The sequence below is a fragment of the Salvelinus fontinalis genome, chromosome 26, assembly GCF_029448725.1.
Source record: "Salvelinus fontinalis isolate EN_2023a chromosome 26, ASM2944872v1, whole genome shotgun sequence".
Taxonomy (NCBI): domain Eukaryota; kingdom Metazoa; phylum Chordata; class Actinopteri; order Salmoniformes; family Salmonidae; genus Salvelinus; species Salvelinus fontinalis.
The window spans coordinates 30,930,894-30,951,768 of record NC_074690.1 but is presented as its reverse complement, the minus strand read 5'-3'; the positions used below and the strand labels follow the sequence as shown (position 1 = coordinate 30,951,768).

General features: G+C 44.2%; 2 protein-coding genes across 5 annotated transcripts in view; one reads left to right on the top strand and one right to left on the bottom strand.

The window, feature by feature from the left end:
- LOC129824104 (rho GTPase-activating protein 21-like) overlaps window positions 1-20,875 on the bottom strand; it is a 114,279-nt gene that overhangs the window by 23,730 nt on the left and 69,674 nt on the right. For all 4 annotated transcript variants that reach the window (XM_055883441.1, XM_055883442.1, XM_055883444.1 and 1 more), the window contains 8 exons: window positions 11,286-11,435; window positions 10,607-10,709; window positions 10,437-10,482; window positions 9,796-9,921; window positions 9,247-9,546; window positions 8,098-8,162; window positions 7,825-7,955; window positions 7,230-7,372 (listed from right to left, as the gene is read on the bottom strand). In XM_055883441.1, the coding sequence (XP_055739416.1) occupies window positions 7,230-7,372; window positions 7,825-7,955; window positions 8,098-8,162; window positions 9,247-9,546; window positions 9,796-9,921; window positions 10,437-10,482; window positions 10,607-10,709; window positions 11,286-11,435 (1,064 nt within the window). The remainder of the gene's footprint in view (window positions 1-7,229; window positions 7,373-7,824; window positions 7,956-8,097; window positions 8,163-9,246; window positions 9,547-9,795; window positions 9,922-10,436; window positions 10,483-10,606; window positions 10,710-11,285; window positions 11,436-20,875) is intronic.
- LOC129824107 (uncharacterized) lies at window positions 13,095-20,357 on the top strand. The gene is made up of 2 exons (XM_055883449.1): window positions 13,095-13,756; window positions 16,477-20,357. The coding sequence occupies exon 2, from the start codon at window positions 18,970-18,972 to the stop codon at window positions 19,684-19,686; it is 717 nt and encodes a 238-aa protein (XP_055739424.1). The 5' UTR covers window positions 13,095-13,756; window positions 16,477-18,969; the 3' UTR covers window positions 19,687-20,357.

Sequence of the window (20,875 nt, the reverse complement as noted above, 5' to 3'; positions counted from 1 at the left end):
GGAACAATCAGCCTACACAAAATTCATATTCAGATAGACTGATGTTGTAGTATAATATAGAATGCCTAGTATGCTCACAACTGCATTGTGGTATAGATATTGCTAGATTTTGTACATACTGTATATCTAATGTTCGATAAAAAAATGTATATAATATTTTTTACAAGTGTACTGATAAATGACAAAATTATTCCAGCTACATCAGAAATCAATAAAGTTTTGACTTCAACTTATGGATCAATTCATTGTGATATTCATTAAATGTATTTTTATGTAACTACCGTAATTTCCGGACTATAAGCCGCTACTTTTTTCCCACGCTATGAACCTTGCGCTTTATACAATGACGCGGCTAATTTATGGATTTTTCCAGCTTTCACAAATTCATGCCGCCAAAAAACTGAGCACCGTCACATAATGTGACGTAAATCGAGCGTGCTCAAACTTTCCATCATTCTGATTACGGTAGTCATTTTGTCACCCTCATCATGGCAAAGACACGGAGAAATGCATATGATACAGCTTTCAATTTGAAGGCGATCGATCTGGCTGTTGGAAAAGGAAATAGTGCTGCTGCACGGGAGCCTTAATGAGTCGATGATAAGACGTTGGAAACAGCAGCGTGAGAAACTGACTTAGTGCAAAAAGACAACAAAAGTTTTCAGAGGAAAGAAAAGCAGATGGCCCGAACTAGAAAATGAGGCTTGGATGAGTTTGCCTCCGGATGAAAGTGAGGAGAGCGCAATGAAAACGATCCAACATCGGATGAAGCAATTCTGAGGCTATTCAACTCCGACACCAAAGGAGATGACTTCAGTGGTTTCAGTGCACAGGAGGAAGATAGTGACCAAGGACTTTCTTGGTAGGCTATTGTTTACTGCTATTTAAAAAAAAAAAAATGTTGCAAGCCTGTTTCGTTAAAGCCTATTTATTTTTGTTACAAGCCGTGTTTCGTTAAAGCCTATTTATTTTTGTTACAAGCCGTGTTTCGTTTAAAGGCTGTGTAAAGTTAATTTGTTTCAATGTACCGGTAGGCACCTGCGGCTTATAGACATGTGCGGCTTATTTATGTACAAAATAAAATAAAAAAAATTCAGTGGGTGCGGCTTATATTCAGGTGCGCTTAATAGTCCAGCAATTACGGTAGCTACAATCTTGCTGGAATTTTTTTCTTTTTTATGATGCCCATAAAACCACTACATTTTTGGGTTGGTTGAGACACAGGAGTAATACATGAAGAATAGGCTGGCTAATCTAACTTTGCTACCTGACAACTTTATGGTTTTTACTTTTTAATTACCATTTATAGTTTTTCCCTCACTCGACTTTTTTTCATTCAACTTTTTCACTCCGGACGCTTTATCTGGACACGGTTCGTCAGATCCTCCAACAGCCGAAGCTAAGTGGTAACATTAACATGATGCCTTCTAATTGCAGTCACTGTACTCATAATATACAGGGGAACGATCGCCTTACGGCGAGGATAGCTGTGCTGCAAGCCCAGTTTCAGACGCAATTGTTAGGCAATGGTAATTTCAGTGTAGGAAAGGATGAAACAGCGTCTGTGCCACCAGTAAGTACAGATAGTAGTATAAATCCCCTCGCACAGTCCCCGCAGCCGGACAACTTTCTCATGGATTCTGGAGGGAAATGCGGTAGGAATGCTCAACCGGTGTCGCTCATTCAGCTGACAGAAACTTTCAACCGGTTCTCCCCACTAAGCAGCGAGTCGGAGTCAGAGGCCGAGCCTTCTCTGGTCTCTACTCCTCCCGTTACGGGGTCAGACGCCGAAGCCTCCCACCATCAGCTCTGACAAATTGAAAACCCTAGTCATTGGCGACTCCATTACCTGCAGTATTAGACTTAAAACTAATCATCCAGCGATCATACACTGTTTACCAGGGGGCAGGGCTCCCGACGTTAAGGCTAATCTGAAGATGGTGCTGGCTAAAGCTAAAACTGGCGAGTGTAGAGAGTATAGGGATATTGTTATCCGCATCGGCACCAACAATGTTAGGATGAAACAGTCAGAGGTCACCAAGCGCAACATAGCTTCAGCGTGTAAATCAGCTAGAAAGATGTGTCGGCATCGAGTAATTGTCTCTGGCCCCCTCCCAGTTAGGGGGAGTGATGAGCTCTACAGCAGAGTCTCACAACTCAATCGCTGGTTGAAAACTGTTTTCTGCCCCTCCCAAAAGATAGAATTTGTAGATCTTTCTGGGACTCACCCACAAACAGGACCAAGCCTGGTCTGTTGAGGAGTGACGGACTCCATCCTAGCTGGAGGGGTGCTCTCATTTTATCTATGAACATAGACAGGGCTCTAACTCCCCTAGCTCCACAAGGAAATAGGGTGCAGGCCAGGCAGCAGGCTGTTAGCCAGCCTGCCAGCTTAGTGGAGTCTGCCACTAGCACAGTCAGTGTAGTCAGCTCAGCTATCCCCATTAAGACTGTGTCTGTGCCTCGACCTAGGTTGGGCAAAACTAAACATGGCAGTGTTCGCCTTAGCAATCTCACTAGAATAAAGACCTCCTCCGTTCCTGCCATTATTGAAAGAGATTGTGATACCTCACATCTCAAAATAGGGCTACATAATGTTAGTTCCCTCACTTCCAAGGCAGTTATAGTCAATGAACTAATCACTGATCATAATCTTGATGTGATTGGCCTGACAAACATGGCTTAAGCCTGATGAATTTACTGTGTTAAATGAGGCCTCACCTCCTGGTTACACTAGTGACCATATCCCCCCGAGCATCTCGCAAAGGCGGAGGTGTTGCTAACATTTACGATAGCAAATTTTTTATTTACAAAAATCCCGACATTTGTCTTTTGAGCTTCTAGTCATGAAATCTATGCAGCCTACTCAATCACTTTTATAGCTACTGTTTACAGGCCTCCTGGGCCATTTACAGCGTTCCTCACTGAGTTTCTATCGGACCTTGTAGTCATAGCAGATAATATTCTAATTTTGGTGACTTTAATATTCACATGGAAAAATCCACAGACCCACTCCAAAAGGCTTTCGGAGACATCATCGACTCTGGGTTTTGTCCAACATGTCTCCGGACCTACTCACTGCCACAGTCATACTCTGGAGCTAGTTTTGTCCCATGGAATAAATGTTGTGGATCTTAATGTTAATCCTCATAATCCTGGACTATCGGACCACCATTTTATTACGTTTGCAATCGCAACAAATAATCTGCTCAGACCCCAATCAAGGAGCATCAAAAGTCGTGCTACAAATTCTCATACAACACAAAGATTCCTTGATGCTCTTCCAGACTCCCTCTGCCTACCCAAGGACGTCAGAGGACAAAAATCAGTTAACCACCTAACTGAGGAACTCAATTTAACCTTGCGCAATACCCTTGATGCAGTTGCACCCCTAAAAACTAAAAACATTTGTCATAAGAAACTAGCTCCCTGGTATACAGAAAATACCCGAGCTCTGAAGCAAGCTTCCAGAAAATTGGAACGGAAATGGAACGGAAATCACACCAAACTTGAAGTCTTCCTACTAGCTTGGAAAGACAGTCCCGTGCAGTATCGAAGAGCCCTCCCTGCTGCTCGATCATCCTATTTTTCCAACTTAACTTCTCTAGGGTAGGGGGCAGCATTCGGAATTTTGGATGAAATGCATGCCCAAATTAAACTGCCTGTTTCTCGGGCCCAGAAGATATGATATGCATATAACTGGTCGATTTGGATAGAAAACACTCTAAAGTTTCCAAAACTGTTAAAATAGTGTCTGAGTATAACAGAACTGATTTGGCAGGCAAAAACCTGAGAAAAACCCATTCAGGAAGTAGTTTTCTTTTTGGTTTTGTAGTTTTCTATTCAATGACATTACAGTATCCATTGACTTAGGACTCAAAGGGCAGTTTCTATGCCTTCCACTAGATGTCAACAGTCTTTAGAAATTGTTTCAGGCTTGTATCCTGAAAAATGAGGAAGTAAGAGCAGTCTGAATGAGTGGAACCTAAAGTGTCACAGAGCTTTTTCATGCGCACGACCGAGAGAGTGCCTTTCTTGTTTACCTTTTAAATTGACTAACTTATTGTCCGGTTGAAATATTGTCGATTATTTAGGCTAAAAACAACCTGAGGATTGAATATAAACATCGTTTGACAAGTTTCTATGAACTTTACGGATACAATTTTGATTTTTGGATTACTGAAGAAAACACGAACAAAACTTAGGTTTTTGATATAAAGAGACTTTATCGAACAAAAGGAACATTTATTGAAGAAAATTAATGTCTGTTGAGTGCAACCATATGAAGATCAAAGGTAAGGGATTAATTTTCTCTATTTCTGACTTGTGTAACTGTTCTACTTGGCTGGTTACTGTTTGTAATGATTTGTCTAGTGAGCTATGTTCTCAAATAATCTTAAGGTATGCTTTCGCGGTAAAGCATTTTAAAAATCTGACACTGTGGTTGGATTCACAAGAAGTTAATCTTTAAACCTATGTAAAATGTTTTGTTCTCGGAATTTTTATAATGAGTATTTCTGTATTTGAATTTGGCGCCCAGCAGTTTCACTGGCTGTTGATTAGGTGGGACGCTAACGTCTCACGTACCCAGGAGAGGTTAATTGAGGAAAATAAGAACAATCCAAAATGTATTTTTGATATTGTCGCAAAGCTAACTAAAAAGCAGCATTCCCCAAGAGAGGATGGCTTTCACTTCAGCCGTGATAAATTCATGAACTTCTTTGAGGAAAAAAGATCATGATCAAATTACGGACTCTTTAAATCTGCGTATTCCTCCAAAGCTCAGTTGTCCTGAGTCTGCACAACTCTGCCAGGACCTAGGATCAAGAGAGACACTTAAGTGTTTTAGTACTATATCTCTTGACACAATTATGAAAATAATCATGGCCTCTAAACCTTCAAGCTGCATACTGGACCATATTCCAACTAAACTACTAAAAGAGCTGCTTCCTGTGCTTGGCCCTCCTATGTTGAACATAATAAACGGCTCGCTATCCACCGGATGTGTACCAAACTCACTAAAAGTGGCCGTAATAAAGCCTCTTGAAAAAGCCAAACCTTGACCCAGAAAATATAAAAAACTATCGGCCTATATCGAATCTCCCATTCCTCTCAAAACTTTTAGAAAAAGCTGTTGGGCAGCAACTCACTGCCTTCCTGAAGACAAACAATGTATACGAAACGCTTCAGTCTGGTTTCAGACCCCATCATAGCACTGAGACTGCACTTTTGAAGGTGGTAAATGACCTTTTAATTGTCCTCGTTCTCCTAGACCTTAGTGCTGCTTTTGGTACCATCGTTCACCACATTCATTTGGAGAGATTGGAAACACAAATTGGTCTACACGGACAAGTTCTGGCCTGGTTTAGATCATATCTGTCGGAAAGATATCAGTTTGTCTCTGTGACTGGTTTGTCCTCTGACAAATCAACTGTAAATTTCGGTGTTCCTCAAGGTTCCGTTTTAGGACCACTATTGTTTTCACTATTTACCTCTTGGGGATGTCATTCGAAAGCATAATGTTAACTTTCACTGCTATGCGGATGACACACAGCTGTACATGTCAATGAAACATGGTGAAGCCCCAAAATTGCCCTTGCTGGAAGCCTGTGTTTCAGACATAAGTGGATGGCTGCAAACTTTCTACTTTTAAACTCAATTCCAAAGAGATCTTCTGTTGAATCTGACAATTAATCTTGAGGAATGTACAGTCGTCTCAAATAAAACTGTGAACAACCTCGGCGTTACTCTGGACCCTGATCTCTCTTTTAACGAACATATCAAGACTGTTTCAAGTACAGCTTTTTTCCATTTCCATTTACTCTTTCTTGAACTACACTGTTGGTTAAGGGCTTGTAAGTAAGCATTTCATGGTAAGGTCTACATTTGTTGTATTTGGCACGTGACAAAGTTTGATTTGATCTCACAGAAACGTTAGATAGCTACTGAAAGACTAATGAGTAAAAGCCTAAGTCATTCCTTTACTCTTCGTTATCAAAACATTTATCCAGTTCTGTTCCAAATGAGGTGCACTGAGGCTAGCTGGCTAGTTAACTTCAGCTAGCTAGCTAGCTATAACATTAGGCTACAATACTTTTTGGGTGTAGCAAACAAAGCTAGCTAACTCAACATGGATTGTAGTGGTACTATCAAGCCCTGTTATGGCTGAATCAATCACAAAGTTACACTGTACTGAACAACACCGCCTCACGTAAAAAGAGAGCTCATATTGCTAGCTAGCTACAGACAGCAAAACCACTTACTCGTTTGGCATTTGCTCTCCTAGTCCAGCTGGACAAGGCTGCCACCCCCAGTTGATCATGGAGGTTCTGAAGAACATCTCCAGCACCCCTCTATCCATATGTGCGTCAAATCCTTGATGGTCTGTCACACACACAAGCCATGAAGTCTGCAGTGACTCTCTCCAGTAAGAACTGTCCGCGATTTAATTTGTTGCAGCACAGACATTCTTCTGTCGGCATGGCTGGACAGTAAACGCTTAGGCACCACCAGTCAGTCTGACCGAGGCTTCCCATCGCTGCTTGCTGGTCATGCAATTGTTATTGTTGGTGCCTCAACTCCTATTCACTGTATTTTGGCTCAAATGAATAGGGCTGTGTGCCCCTATGTAAAATAACATCAAAAACGCTTTCGCCGTCCAGCTCTTCTTGGAAAGACGAATCATCAGAAGCAGCTATTGTAATTATTCAGTAATCTCGAATAGCCAGTGTACGGTAACACCGCTCCCATTTTGAAAAGCCTGCCTTCCAGTGCGGGAACACAATTCGACAAGGAAGTAGGACTCCTGTCAGGCTGTACTCTTTACAAAGCCGGGGGAAATGAGTCAACCTAGATATCCTGCTATGTCGAGGCAGATAGGAACATTGTTGAGACAATTCCAATGGCTCTATTGAACAAGGACAACCATTTCTACTCGCAGCTAGCGTGACTGTGCAATCAGAGAAACACAAAGGCCACAATAATTGCTACAAAATATGACTGTTAATTTTTAGATCGGAAAGCAGACCTCTCGGCGCAAAAAACATGATGTCTGAAACACCCCCTATGTAGGGAGACTGGAACAACAACCCAAATAGTGTCTAGAGGAGGTTTCTCTTATATATCGCACTACTCAACCATCAAAGGGAAACAAAACACATAATTCATTCAACAACATCATTTCCATGTCTTTCTCACATGTAAACACACACTCACTCGCTCTCCCTTACCCTGTTGGTCTGTGCAGGTGGGCAGTCATCGAGGCGCACCCCAAAAGTTACCCCAGCAGTGCTCTTCTTCTCAAAGGGTTTCCTCATGATGCCGGGGATGCCCCTCCTCCAGGCAGCCTTATCCCGTGGAGGACTGGATTCATCTGACAGAACACACACAAAGCAGCCATCTGAGTGATAATCCACACTACAGATACACACTCAAACCACACTAGCTGCTGGAAGGTCAACAGCTGCTTGTGCAGACAGTCAAAGATAAACATTTTCAATAACATACTGTATTTCCACATGTAATCCAACCCTAGTTATTGTCTCCTGTTCTCGTGTGATGGGCAACTTTACTGTGTAGTATAGCTAGAAACTTCATCATTTCAGCAGTGTGTAAAGGACACAGCATGTCTACCTGTGGTGAATGTAATCCCTTGCTTTAAAGCTGAGATCCATGAAAAGTGAAACAGGTCACTGGTTACCCCAGGCACATTACTTATTGTTTTAGTTTTGTTTACTAAATGAAGCTGAGCAGCGTGCCGTCTGTGGGGGGGGTCTGTGTTCGTTGTTTCCAGTAACTTCTTTGTTGTTGTAATAATGACCTTACCTCTCTCTCCTGTTTTGGGTGAGTGGGGGCTCTGGCCCTTGCCCTCTCCCCTCACCCCCAGGAGGGTGTGTCTGATACTGAGGGACTGCCGGGAGGTTTTGGGGGAGGGCTCAGTCTTGCTGCTGGGGGCACTGGATCAAACACAAAAAAGGTCATATTATAGTACATTAAATTATACTATATGTGACTTTAAGGACTTGAGCATAAAAGTTGGTGTAAAATGATGTTGCATTGTGGGTCAAATAAAGATGGTGTGTGTGTGTTGCTGCATACCTCATCATGGTGTTGTACTCTCTGATCTTTCTGCTGATCAGGTCCTGGCTGGTTATACCAGCATTCTGAAACATAACATGGACAACAAACAATCAGTTTTAACATAACTGGAACACAAGCTAAGGACAAACAGAATTAACAATTTTGGAAATGAAAAATCATGGATGTTAACGCAAACTTTTTTTAATGGCTGAGAAGTAACCTCACATAACCTTTGGACTACCAGCACCTTCAGATTTCTCAAGTATATGTTGTCTTATCAAATATATATATATATTTTTTTATAGTTCTAAGTGAATAAGATTTAGCAGTTAACCACACTGAATCCTGTTTGAGCTATTTAGGAAGTCATGGGTTCTCCCCATTAATGAAAGACTCTGTGGGAGACTAAGACCACAGACAAAGACCGAAGGCTAACTGAGAAGGGGCAAACAGCTGAACAAGCAAGCACACTGTTAGCTCATTTCACAGCCAACAGACAAGTTAACATTAAGCCAAGGGGAAAAACACACTCGTTAGGGTCCAGCAGAAGATGTTTTGTGTTTTCTGTATCCTAGTGATCCTACATAGTTAGCATGAGAAATCAAATGTTAAAATGGTTTGATATTATAAATAGGCTGTAGTAGTGATTCTACCCGCAAAACAGGACAGTGAGTGTCTTATTTGTGGGGTAAACACCACACGCAACCGAGACAAACATCATTACCATAAACCCAAGGAGCGGAATGTTGAACAAACGGGAGTCTCTCAGCCCAAAAGCTATTGCTTCTACTAGTGACCAAGGACAGTGAGAATGACTAGTGTAAATGAAATAGAAGATGTGTAGCCTGAGCCCCGACGCAGGCTAAGCTATTCACAAGCTTCAAAATAGCACACTGGCATTTGACACATCTGCCTTGCAGTTAAGGCAGGACCTGCCAAAAATGTGGGTAGTAAAATTCTAGCTAGTGTATGCAAGTCCCTTTGGATAAAAACATGGGCTTAGCAAAGAATAATCAAATGTGGGATAGACCTATTACTATCAAAATCAAATCAACGTTTATTAGTTGTGTACAGTTTTGCAGATGATATCGCAGGCGCAGCGAAATGCTAATAATCACATGATGAGCTTAGTAACAGAGTACTGCAGTGTTGCCAGGCAGAACCCACCTCATCATCCAGATTACTATTCTCCTGGATGACTCGGATCCATGACAGCATGTCATCCCTGCCCTCAGCCTGGAACAGATACTCGCAGTCTGACGTGGTCAGACGCAGCACGTTCTTCCGTTTCGTGTCGCTGTAGGAGATGTCAATCAGGCAGGCCTTGACACTGATTGGCTGTGGGTCGTCGTCGGACTGGGAGTGGGAGGAGGCGTGGGAGACGCCGTCCTTCTTGTCCTTGTAAAGCGTGAGGCCGTGGCCTCGCAGCACGGCGTACATCTGCTTCCACGACCTCGAACCCCCACGCTAGAGAAAGAAAGAAAAGAAAGAAACGCAGGGAGAGAGAGAGCGAAATGTTGAGTTAAGGCCCTGCATGAAGATGTAAAGAGTTAGCACAGTGTGGGTGGGTGTGCGTGATAACCTTTTCACACGATTGTGGATATTTTTGTTTAACACGGTCCTTTCCAGCAACTATGGTGGATACATAACCAGACCAGCGAAGTAGAGCTCCATGTGATTTGGCAGTTGGACAAGGGTAGAAGTGTGTAAATATACCTTGCTCTTCTCAGTGTTGATCTGCCTGAAGTTGAGCCAGCCTTCTTTAGAAGAGTCACTGAATACATCTGAAGAGGAGTCCCTTCTGGACCCAGAGTCATCAGATGACTTGTGTCCATCCAGAGCCTACACACACACACACACACACACACACACACACACACACACAAGTAATCAGCAGTAAAGAGAGCCTGTGGTCTTAAAGAAAATAGCTCAAATCCCCAGGGAGTCCTTTTCTACTGCTATTTGGGGAGCGTCAAAGTCTGTCTGACTAGTGTAGCAAAATCACATAGACAGGTGAGTTCATTATGGCTGAAGAAATCAAGATGATTCAGGCAAAGCCAGGAAACCATACAACACATCCTGTCAATGTGATTAGGAAACCTTTCAAAAGCACAGGGAAAGTAGACTGTTTTCAAACCAGTTGCGTAAAAGTAGCAGCACCGTTAGGCACTCTGATTAGGGATAGTTATTACCGGCTTTTTGCCCACATATGTTAAGTAGCCATTATACTGGCTGTATAAACACAGCCAACATGGCTTAGTTAAACCTTTATAGAGCTGTTATAACCCATTTAAAGTTGTTATAAAGATAACCAACATGTTGTGGTTAATAAACCCTGTATTGAGCGGTTTCCTCACCTTCCTCAGGCCTCTCAGACTGGGCATGTGTTTACTGTTTGACCGGCTGGAGACAGAGGAGAAGGGAGACAAATAACCGATATTAGGAGGATGAACCAAAAACATTGGGGAACAGTATCGTGAGAAAATGAGACCAAATTCCACATCTCCAAATGTAAAAAAGGACTCACCCTCTGCCTTCCTCTCTGTAGTTATCCAGACCCTCGTCGCAGGATTTGGACCGCTCTTGTTTGGTCTCGGCATCAGACTCTAGAATAGCATTTCTGAGAGACTCTTGAGACCGGGACATAAACACAACGACAGTGTTTTTTACAGCGTGTAGACAGAGTGATGTGTCATAGCTGAGTGTTATTAGTGAGGGTCAGCGGTGGTGTTCTCTGAGGTAGTTTTAGGGCTCAATATCACAGGGCAGAATTGTGTTAATATCAAATGCAGAGCCAATTTTACTCTGAAGTGATTTAGCACTGATGGAGGAGACATCCTAGCTGCTTTCAAACCTGTATAAAGAACTGGGTCAATGTCATGCTTCCTCAGAAAACTCCAGCACTGAGTTCTGTCACATCTATTATGTGGCACAGCTATTATGTGACAGAAACATCAAGACAGTAACAACGCAATGGAAGCGGCTGAAATGGCACTGTAGTATTCCCTATATAGCGCACTACTTCGACCAGGGCCTATGGGGATTTGGGGATCTGGTCAACAGTAGTGCACTGCATACATAATAGAGTGTTTCAGATGCCACCAATGACTAAAACAACAATGGCATTGACAACACAGCAACTGACAGAACTGTATCTGCACCTTAACCATGACAACCAGGAGCCCCGACCCCAGGGTGCCTCTTACCTTGGTCATGTGACAGCTGTCGGCGCATGAGAGGGTACGGGGAGGAGCTTGGGCTAGGGGGGACTGTAGTTATGGCTGGAGCGACAGATATCACGGCGGAAGCAGGAATGGACGTGGCCTCATGGTCAACACTAGGGCTAGCCGGCTCATCTGCAACAACACAAGCTTAGGTATTACATGATGGATAAATATATGTTGAAGCACTTCATCAGTCATCATGTTCCTCCATCTCACCATCACCATGATCTTCCTCATCACCATAATGGATAAAATGTACCTAAACTTCTGATTATGGTGCAACAAATTTGTTTAAAATAATAATTCAGCTTCCTGAGATACTCCAGTTACGTAACATCAGCAAGTAGACCACTGCAGCATTATGAAGATTCCCAAAGACACTTATGGCACTAGAACAACACGGCTCCTAGGAATGAGAACATCTCCCTCCCTTCCTGACATGGCCTGTTTTTGAAAAGAAAAGTGTGAAAGTTGTTAACTGCTGAGTAGAGCAGCATTTCCAACGCCGCCCAACCCTGGCCCGCCGAGCCCAAAACAGCTCAGAGTGCAAAGCTGCTCTCTGCCTGCAGCCGTGGGGCTTGTGGAGCTAAATTTAAAAGCCACTGCCCTAGTTCCTTCCAACATCCCAGGCTGCGCCCATCTCTCATCTCAACCAGGGCCAAGGAGAAGGAGTGTGAAGGAACACCGCCAATGTAGCCCCATAGGCATCCATCACCAATATAAGCCTATCCCATAGGCAGATTCACCCTCGATGTGGACACAAACACACCGTCAAATCTTTAGATCTAATATTCACCCAGTACAGCTATACAACATGGGCCAAACGTACAACAACCCCATTGATGCCGCCTACTTCAAAGAGCTGCCGTTATACAAGCTACAAAAAGATACCACCAACCACCCAACTTTTTCAGACGCAAAATAACTGCATACAAGAAACTGGACTTCTTCTAGGTTACACACCGCCCCCTTCCCCCGTCTGTGCAACTCAACACACCGTCTGGTTCCTCCAGCGTCAGGTAGCGGCGTTCACACTCCTGGCAGGCCCTGCACCAGCCCCCTTTGTCCAGCCACGCCCAGGGCCCCAGCCCCATGGCCAGCCCGTCCACCAGCAGCATGCTTCCCAGGGAGGGATTACCAGTCCTGGGGGATAACCCTCACCACACCTAGCCTGGCCATAATTGGACTGGCACAGGACCGGAGCTCCTCACTGAGATGCAAACAACATGCCAGCTTCTCTGGTAGTGCTGGACCCAATCCACAAGTCCTGAAGTTGCTTGCGAAGTTCAAAAGGTGAAACTTTGGAAGATAAATCCTCAACGTGGGATCGTATTTGAAAACTCTCAAAACGATTAAATGGAACTAAAATGTCTAAAATATTCAAAACTAAAAACTAAAATCCAGCAGGCGATGGATGATCTTATTCCAGTAACAGTCATTTTTTAGATTCCAATAAAACCCAGACATTGACACGTATCAGCTGTTAGATCCAAGAGGGTAAGAAAAGAATGTGACCTGGACCAGAGCTAAAGACGGCTAGTGACCAACCGGCTCTGCCACTCTCTGCCACTATCGGGTGGGCCATGGGAATGGGATCTGACCTCACATGACAAGAGCTGAGAGCCCCTACCGTACAGACAGTGGCCTGCCTGCCTGACCTTTCAAACGGGTCATTGATGGGAGCCTGAGGGGCTGGTCAGGCCTGGTCAATCAGTCCTCTGTTCTCTGGATCACATCATGGGCACCAGGCCCAGAGTGGTGGTGCTGTGGCTGCTCCATCACCCTCCCTCCTAACTGTAACTGCCTGCTTTGTCTGCACCTGGCTTGGCCCTGCCTGCCTGATTCACTACCAGCAGTGGTGGTATGGACGGACCATGACAGGCAGACATGTAACTGCTACATGCTAGATGACACAGAAATAGATTTCTAACTGGTTAAATAAAGACCATCATCATCATGGGAGATAATGTAAGTAAGGCAGTCTGGTATCAAGATGTCAGTGTGGTGGGCGGTGCGCGTCTATTGGCGATTCCAGCTCGACTTTGCTTTATGACTATTTTTGTGTTAATTTATTACTTTGTTTGCTTAGAATGTTCGTGCAATAATTTCCTACGACCGACAAACACTTATAAATCATGAATCGGAAGCTACACACTCAGCCTCAGTCTGGAATAGTACATTGGCTCCTGGCCGAGATGACCTAAGGCAATGCCAGCAAAGAAGAAAAGAAAAGGGCACTCAAAGCTAGCTTGAAAAGACAGGCTACACAGCCTCCTCTTCCTAGTATGGAAAATAAACTTTGTGAACTCAGAGCAAGGCTTCAATCGCAGAGGTTCATCAGGAAATGCTGTGTCTTGTTTTTCCTCAAAAGTGGCTTACGGACAACACACTCGACTCTGCAATTCAACCAGAAGGCTTTTCCATATTCCAAAAGGGTCGAACGGCGGATTCTGGTAAGATTTGGGGGGAGCGTAGTGTACAGTAGTTGAAAACCTTGTGAGCTCCTGTTCACCTGACCAGGAGGTGCTAAAATGACGACCCCACTATATGCCTATATATAAGGGAAGTCATGTGTGTTATCATCACAGCGGTGTACACACACTGCCACAAGCCAACAACGGAGGCACTTAGCAAACTTTACAAGTTCATTGGCCAGCAAGAAACCTCTTACCCGGAAGCAGTCACGGGTGACTTTAACCAAGCCCATCGAAAACATATTGTTTATTTTTACTATTTTATAATAGTGAAGACATCACAACTATGAAATAACACATGGCATCATGTAGTAACCAAAAAAGTGTTAAACAAATGAACATACATTTTATATTTTAGATTCTTCAAATACCTTTGCCTTGACAGCTTTGCACACTCTTGGCATTCTCTCAACCAGCTTCACCTGGAATGCTTTTCCAATAGTCTTGAAGGAGTTCCCACATATGCTGAGCACTTGTTGGCTGCTTTTTCTTTACTCTGCGGTCCAACTCATCCCAAAACATCTCAATTTGGTTGAGGTCGAGAGATTGTGGAGGCCATGTCATCTGATACAGCACTCCATCACTCTTCTTCTTGGTAAAATAGCCCTTACACAGCCTGGAGGTGTTGGGTCATTGTCCTGGTGAAAAACAAAATGATAGTCCCACTAAGACCAAACCAGATGGGATGGCGTATTGCTGCAGAACGCAGGTGGTAGCCATGCTGGTGAACCTTGATTTCTAAATAAATCACAGACAGTGTCACCAGCAAAGCACCCTTACACCATAACAGCTCGTACACCTCATGCTTTATGATGGGAAATACACATGCAGAGAACATCCGTTCAAATCTCCAATTTGGACTCAGACCAAAGGACAAATTTCCACCGGTCTAATGTCCATTGCATGTGTTTTAGCCCAAGCGTCCTGTTTTAGCCCAAGTGTCCTTTAGTAGTTGATTCTATCCAGCAAGTCGACCATGAAAGCCTGATACACAGAGTCTCCTCTGAACAGTTGATGTTGAGATGTGTCTGTTAATTGAACTCTGTGAAGCATTTATTTGGGCTGCAGATTCTGAGGCTGGTAACTCTACTGGACTTATCCTCTGAGGCAGCGGTAACTCTGGGTCTTCCATTCCTGTGGAGGTCCTCATGAGAGCCAGTTTCATCATAGCGTTTGATGGTTTTTGCAACTGCACTTGAAGAAACCTTCAAAGTTCTTTAAAACGTCCTTATTGACTGACCTTCATGTCTTAAAAGTAATGATGGACTGTCCTTTCTCTTTGCTTATTTGAGCTGTTCTTGCCATAATATGGACTTGGTCCTTTACCAAATCCACTGTATACCCCCACTACCTTGACACAACTCAAGTGATTGGCTCGAAGGCATTCAATTTTCTACTTTTAAACTCGGACAAACAGAGATGCTAGTTCTAGGTCCCAAGAAACAAAGATATTCCGTTGAATCTGACAATTAATCTTGATGGTTGTACAGTCGTCTCAAATAAAACTGAAGGACCTCGGCGTTACTCTGGACCCTGATCTCTCTTTTGACAAACATATCAAGACTGTTTCAATGACAGCATTTTTCCATCTGCGAAACATTGCAAAAACTTTTCTGTCCAAAAATGATGCAGAAAAATTCATCCATGCTTTTGTCACTTCTAGATTAGACTACTGCAATGCTCTACTTTCCAGCTACCTGGATAAAGCACTAAATAAAATTTCAGTTAGTGCTAAATGCAGCTGCTAGAATCTTGACTAGAACCAAAAACGTTGATCTTATTACTCCAGTGCTAGCTTCTCTACACTGGCTTCCTGTTAAGGCAAGGGCTAATGTCAAGGTTTTACAGCTAATCTACCTAGCATTACACATGAGCTTGTTCCTACCCATCTTTCCGAATTGGCCCTGCCGTACATACCTACACGTATGCTACGGTCACAAGACGCAGGTCTCCTTACTGGCCCTAGAATTTCTAAGCAAACAGCTGGAGGCAGGGTTTTCTCCTATAGAGCTCCATTTTTATGGAATGGTCTGCCTATCCATGAGAGACGCAGACACGATCTCGACCTTTAAGTCCTTATTGAAGACTCATCTCTTCAGTAGGTCCTATGATTGAGTGTAGTCTGGCCCAGGAGTGTGAAGGTGAACGGAAAGGCACTGGAGCAACAAACCGCCCTTGCTGTCTCTGCCTGGCCGGTTCCCCTCTTTCCACTGGGATCCTCTGCCTCAAACCCTATTACGGGGGCTGAGTCACTGGCTTACTGGTCTTCTTCCATGCCGTCCCTAGAAGGAGTGCGTCACTTAAGTGGGTTGGCGTCACTAACGTGATCTTCCTGTCCTGGTTGGCGCCCCCCCCAGGTTCGTGCCGTGGGGGGAGATCTTCGTGGGCAAAACTCGGCCTTGTCTCAGGATAGTAAGTTGGTGGTTGAAGATATCCCTCTAGTGGTGTGGGGGCTGTGCTTTGGCAAAGTGGGTGGGGTTATATCCTACCTGGTTGGCCCTGTCCGGAGGTATCATTGGACGGGGCCACAGTGTCTCCCAACCCCTCCTGTCTCAGCCTCCAGTATTTATGCTGCAATAATTTGTGTCGGGGGGCTCGGGTCAGTCTGTTATAACTGGAGTATTTCTCCTGTCTTATCCGGTGTCCTGTGTGAATTTAAGTATGCTCTCTAATTCTCTCTCTCTCTCTTCCTCTCGGAGGACATGAGCCCTAGGACCATGCCTCAGGACTACCTGGCCTGATGACTCCTTGCTGTCCCCAGTCCACCTGGTCGTGCTGCTGCTCCAGTTTCAACTCTTCTGCCTGCGGCTATGGAACTATTGCCTGTTCACCAGACGTGCTACCTTGTCCCAGACCTGCTGCTTTAAACTCTCTAGAGACCGCAGGTGTGGTAGAGATACTCTCAATGATCGGCTATGAAAAGCCAACTGACATTTACTTCTGAGGTGCTGACCTGTTGCACCCTCGACAACCACTGTGATTATTATTATCTGACCCTGCTGGTCATCTATGTACATTTGAACATCTTGGCCATGTTCTGTTATAATCTCCACCCGGCACAGCCAGAAGAGGACTGGCCATCCCTCAAAGCCTGATTCCTCTCTAGGTTTCTTCCTAGGTTCCGGCCTTTCTAGGGAGTTTTTCCTAGCCACCGTGCTTCTACACCTGCATTGCTTGCTGTTTGGGGTTTTAGGCTGAGTTTCTGTACAGCACTTTCTGACATCAGCTGAAGTAAGAAGGGCTTTATAAATACATTTGATTGATTGATTTGAAGGTGGAAAGAAATTGCATTATTAAATTAACTTTTAAGAAGGAAGATGTTAATTTCAATGCATTCCAGGTGAGTACAGGGTGAATTGAGAAACCTGCCTATTTTCCTCGAAATTACGCAACGTCACTATTCCAAAGCTCTACGATATTAAAGAGAACAAGTTAATTAGCTAACATCTCTGAAAATATTTGCAATGTTGTTCTTGTTGACGAAATTCATGCTAATGTTGGTATTTTGAGCTAGCGCCCAATTGACTCCCATACACCTCATGAAGGAGCGCTATCCTTGTCCCAGAATGCAGCGCACGGTCCATTGACTACACATGGGAAACGTACACAATGGCCGTTAATACGATTCCAATGGAGTTTCCCATCTCTCAAAAGTATCTCTGAACAACCTCTCATTGCAAGGTTGCCATAAAGTGTTTCTTTACATGACCTTTGTTAAACAGTTTAGTGAATCTACTCAATACACAGTGACTGTTCCTGAGTGGCAGGGTTACAGTTTTGACTTAAATCTGCTTGAAAATCTAAGACAACACTTAAAAATGGTTGAAAAGAAAAATTCTGCGAGGATTGGCAACAACGCCTTCTCCACACTGACTCTTAACACAGGGTCCCCCCAGGGGTGTGTCCTTAAGCCTCTGCTGTACTCCCTGTTCACCCACGACTGTGGCTTTGCACGACACCAACTCCACCAAGTTTGTAGGCCTGATAGGCAACAACGAGTCAGCCTATAGGGAGGAGGTAAGTGAACTATGTCATGACAACCTCTCCCTCAATATCAGCAAAACAAAGGAGTTGATTGTTGAATACAGGAAGCAGAGAAGGGAACATGGCCCGATCCACATCAACGGGACTGCAGCATCCACATTAATGAGGCCTTGTCATGAACCAACACCACCACTCTTGTCAAGAGGGTGAAACAGCGTCTATACTTCCTAAGGCGGCTGAAGAAATTTCCAAATACTACCGCTGCGCCACCGAGAGCATCCTGACCGGTTGCACTACAGCCTGGTACGGCCCTCCAGCGGGTGGTGAAGACAGCTCAGTACATCACTGGGACCGTGATCCCACCCATCCAGGACATCTACTTAAAACGGTGCCTGAGGAATGGCACGCAACATCGTCAAGAACCCCACACACGAGCTGGTCTCTCCCTTACCGTCGGGTCGACGGTATCGGAGCATGAGGTCTGATAGAAACTGTCTCTGAGCCTGTTGGTATCTACAAGCCATCAGACTGCTGAACACTTAAACTAACCACCTGCTAAGATTTTCCGCACCCTAGCACAAATGCACCCACTCATGCACACACCCACACCACAACTGCTGCTACCAGACTCTAAGTATACTGCTCAATTTATTCACTTGCCCCCCATCCCCAATACACATGTAAATATTGTACTATAAATTGTGCCTTCCTGTATTATACCATTGTTCCTGTTCCCATGAAAGCTAAGGTATCTGAGCTAAACGACTACCGCCCCGTAGCACTCACTTCCGTCATCATGAAGTGCTTTGAAAGACTAGTCAAGGACCATATCACCTCCACCCTACCTGACACCCTAGACCCACTCCAATTTGCTTACCGACCCAATAGGTCCACAGACGACGCAATCGCAACCACACTGCACACTTCCCTAACCCATCTGGACAAGAGGAATACCTATGTGAGAATGCTGTTCATCGACTACAGCTCAGCATTTAACACCATAGTACCCTCCAAACTCGTCATCAAGCTCGAGACCCTGGGTCTCGACCCCGCCCTGTGCAACTGGGTCCTGGACTTCGACGGGCCGCCCCCAGGTGGTGAGGGTAGGTAACAACATCTCCACCCCACTGATCCTCAACACTGGGGCCCCACAAGGGTGTGTTCTGAGCCCTCTCCTGTACTCCCTGTTCACCCACGACTGCGTGGCCATGCACGCCTCCAACTCAATCATCAAGTTTGCAGATGACACTACAGTGGTAGGCTTGATTACCAACAACGACAAGACGGCCTACAGGGAGGAGGTGAGGGCCCTCGGAGTGTGGTGTCAGGAAAATAACCTCATACTCAATGTCAACAAAACAAAGGAGATGATTGTGGACTTCAGGAAACAGCAGAGGGAGCACCCCCCTATCCACATCGACGGGTCAGTAGTGGAGAAGGTGGAAAGTTTTAAGTTCCTCGGTGTACACATCACGGACAAACTGAATTGGTCCAACCACACAGACAACGTTGTGAAGAAGGCGCAGCAGCGCCTCTTCAACCTCAGGAGGCTGAAGAAATTCAGCTTGTCACCAAAAGCACTCACAAACTTCTACAGATGCACAATCGAGAGCATCCTGTCAGGCTGTATCACCGCCTGGTACGGCAACTGCTCCGCCCACAACCGTAAGGCTCTCCAGAGGGTAGTGAGGTCTGCACAACGCATCACAGGGGGCAAACTACCTGCCCTCCAGGACACCTACACCACCCGATGTCACAGGAAGGCCATAAAGATCATCAAGAACAACAACCACCCGAGACACTGCCTGTTCACCCCGCTATCATCCAGAAGGCGAGGTCAGTACAGGTGCATCAAAGCAGGAACCGAGAGACTGAAAAACAGCTTCTATCTCAAGGCCATCAGCCTGTTAAACAGCCACCACTAACATTTAGTGGCCGCTGCCAACATACTGACTCAACTCCAGCCACTTTAATAATGGGAATTGATGGAAATTATGTAAAAATGTATCCCTAGCCACTTTAAACAATGCCACTTAATATAATGTTTACATACCCTAAATTACTCATCTCATATGTATATGCTGTACTCTATATCATCTACTGCATCTTGCCATCTTTATGTAATACATGTATCACTAGCCACTTTAAACTATGCCACTTTATGTTTATATACCCTACATTACTCGTCTCATATGTATATACTGTACTCTATACCATCTACTGCATCTTGCCTATGCCGTTCTGTACCATCACTCATTCATATAGCTTTTCTTTATCCCTTTACACTTGTGTGTATAAGGTAGTAGTTGTGGAATTGTTAGGTTAGATTACTTGTTGGTTATTACTGCATTGTCGGAACTATAAGCACAAGCATTTCGCTACACTCGCATTAACATCTGCTAACCATGTGTACGTGACAAATAAAATGTGATTTGATTTATCTATTCTACTGCCATTTACTTTCTGTTCATATTCTTCTCTTTTTTATTTTTTATTATTGTTGCATTGTTGAAAATGAACCTGAAAGTAAGCCTATAGTTGGACGATGTATACCATGTGTATCCTGTACATATGACTAATAAAACGTTAAACTTGATTAGTGCTGTGTAGAGGGGCTTTCACAAGAAATGTGAGACAACATTACATTGTCTCTAACAGCCAAATTCAAGAGCAGACTTGAATCATTTTAACAATGCATTCAGTAATTTTCTTAACGTGATGCTTCAGTGCCAGTGGCGGCTGGTGGGAGGAGTTATAGGAGGACAGACTCATTGTAACGGCTGGAATGGAATCAGTTGAACGGAGTCAAACGTGTTTTCCATATGTTTGATACCGTTCCATTAATTCCATTCCAGCCATTACAATGAACCTGTCCTTCTATAGCCCACCAGCCTCCACTGTTCAGCACCATTCTACAGAATTGCCCTAGACCTTTGAGGTGAATGTCTAACAACTCCAGCTTACATCACACTGTTACACTTGTGTTTGCATGTCACATAATACTACTACTAATAATAATATTAGTCCAACACCTTTCCTACGCACTTCTCAGTAGTTGGTATTCAGACTAGCCTTATGCAGGTGCGTAACGGGCTTTGCAGTTTTGGTTCCCTG

Bases quoted from the DNA above. Each gene is read 5' to 3' on its own strand.
- LOC129824107 (XM_055883449.1), top strand. From the start codon at position 18,970: ATGCACGCCTCCAACTCAATCATCAAGTTTGCAGATGACACTACAGTG.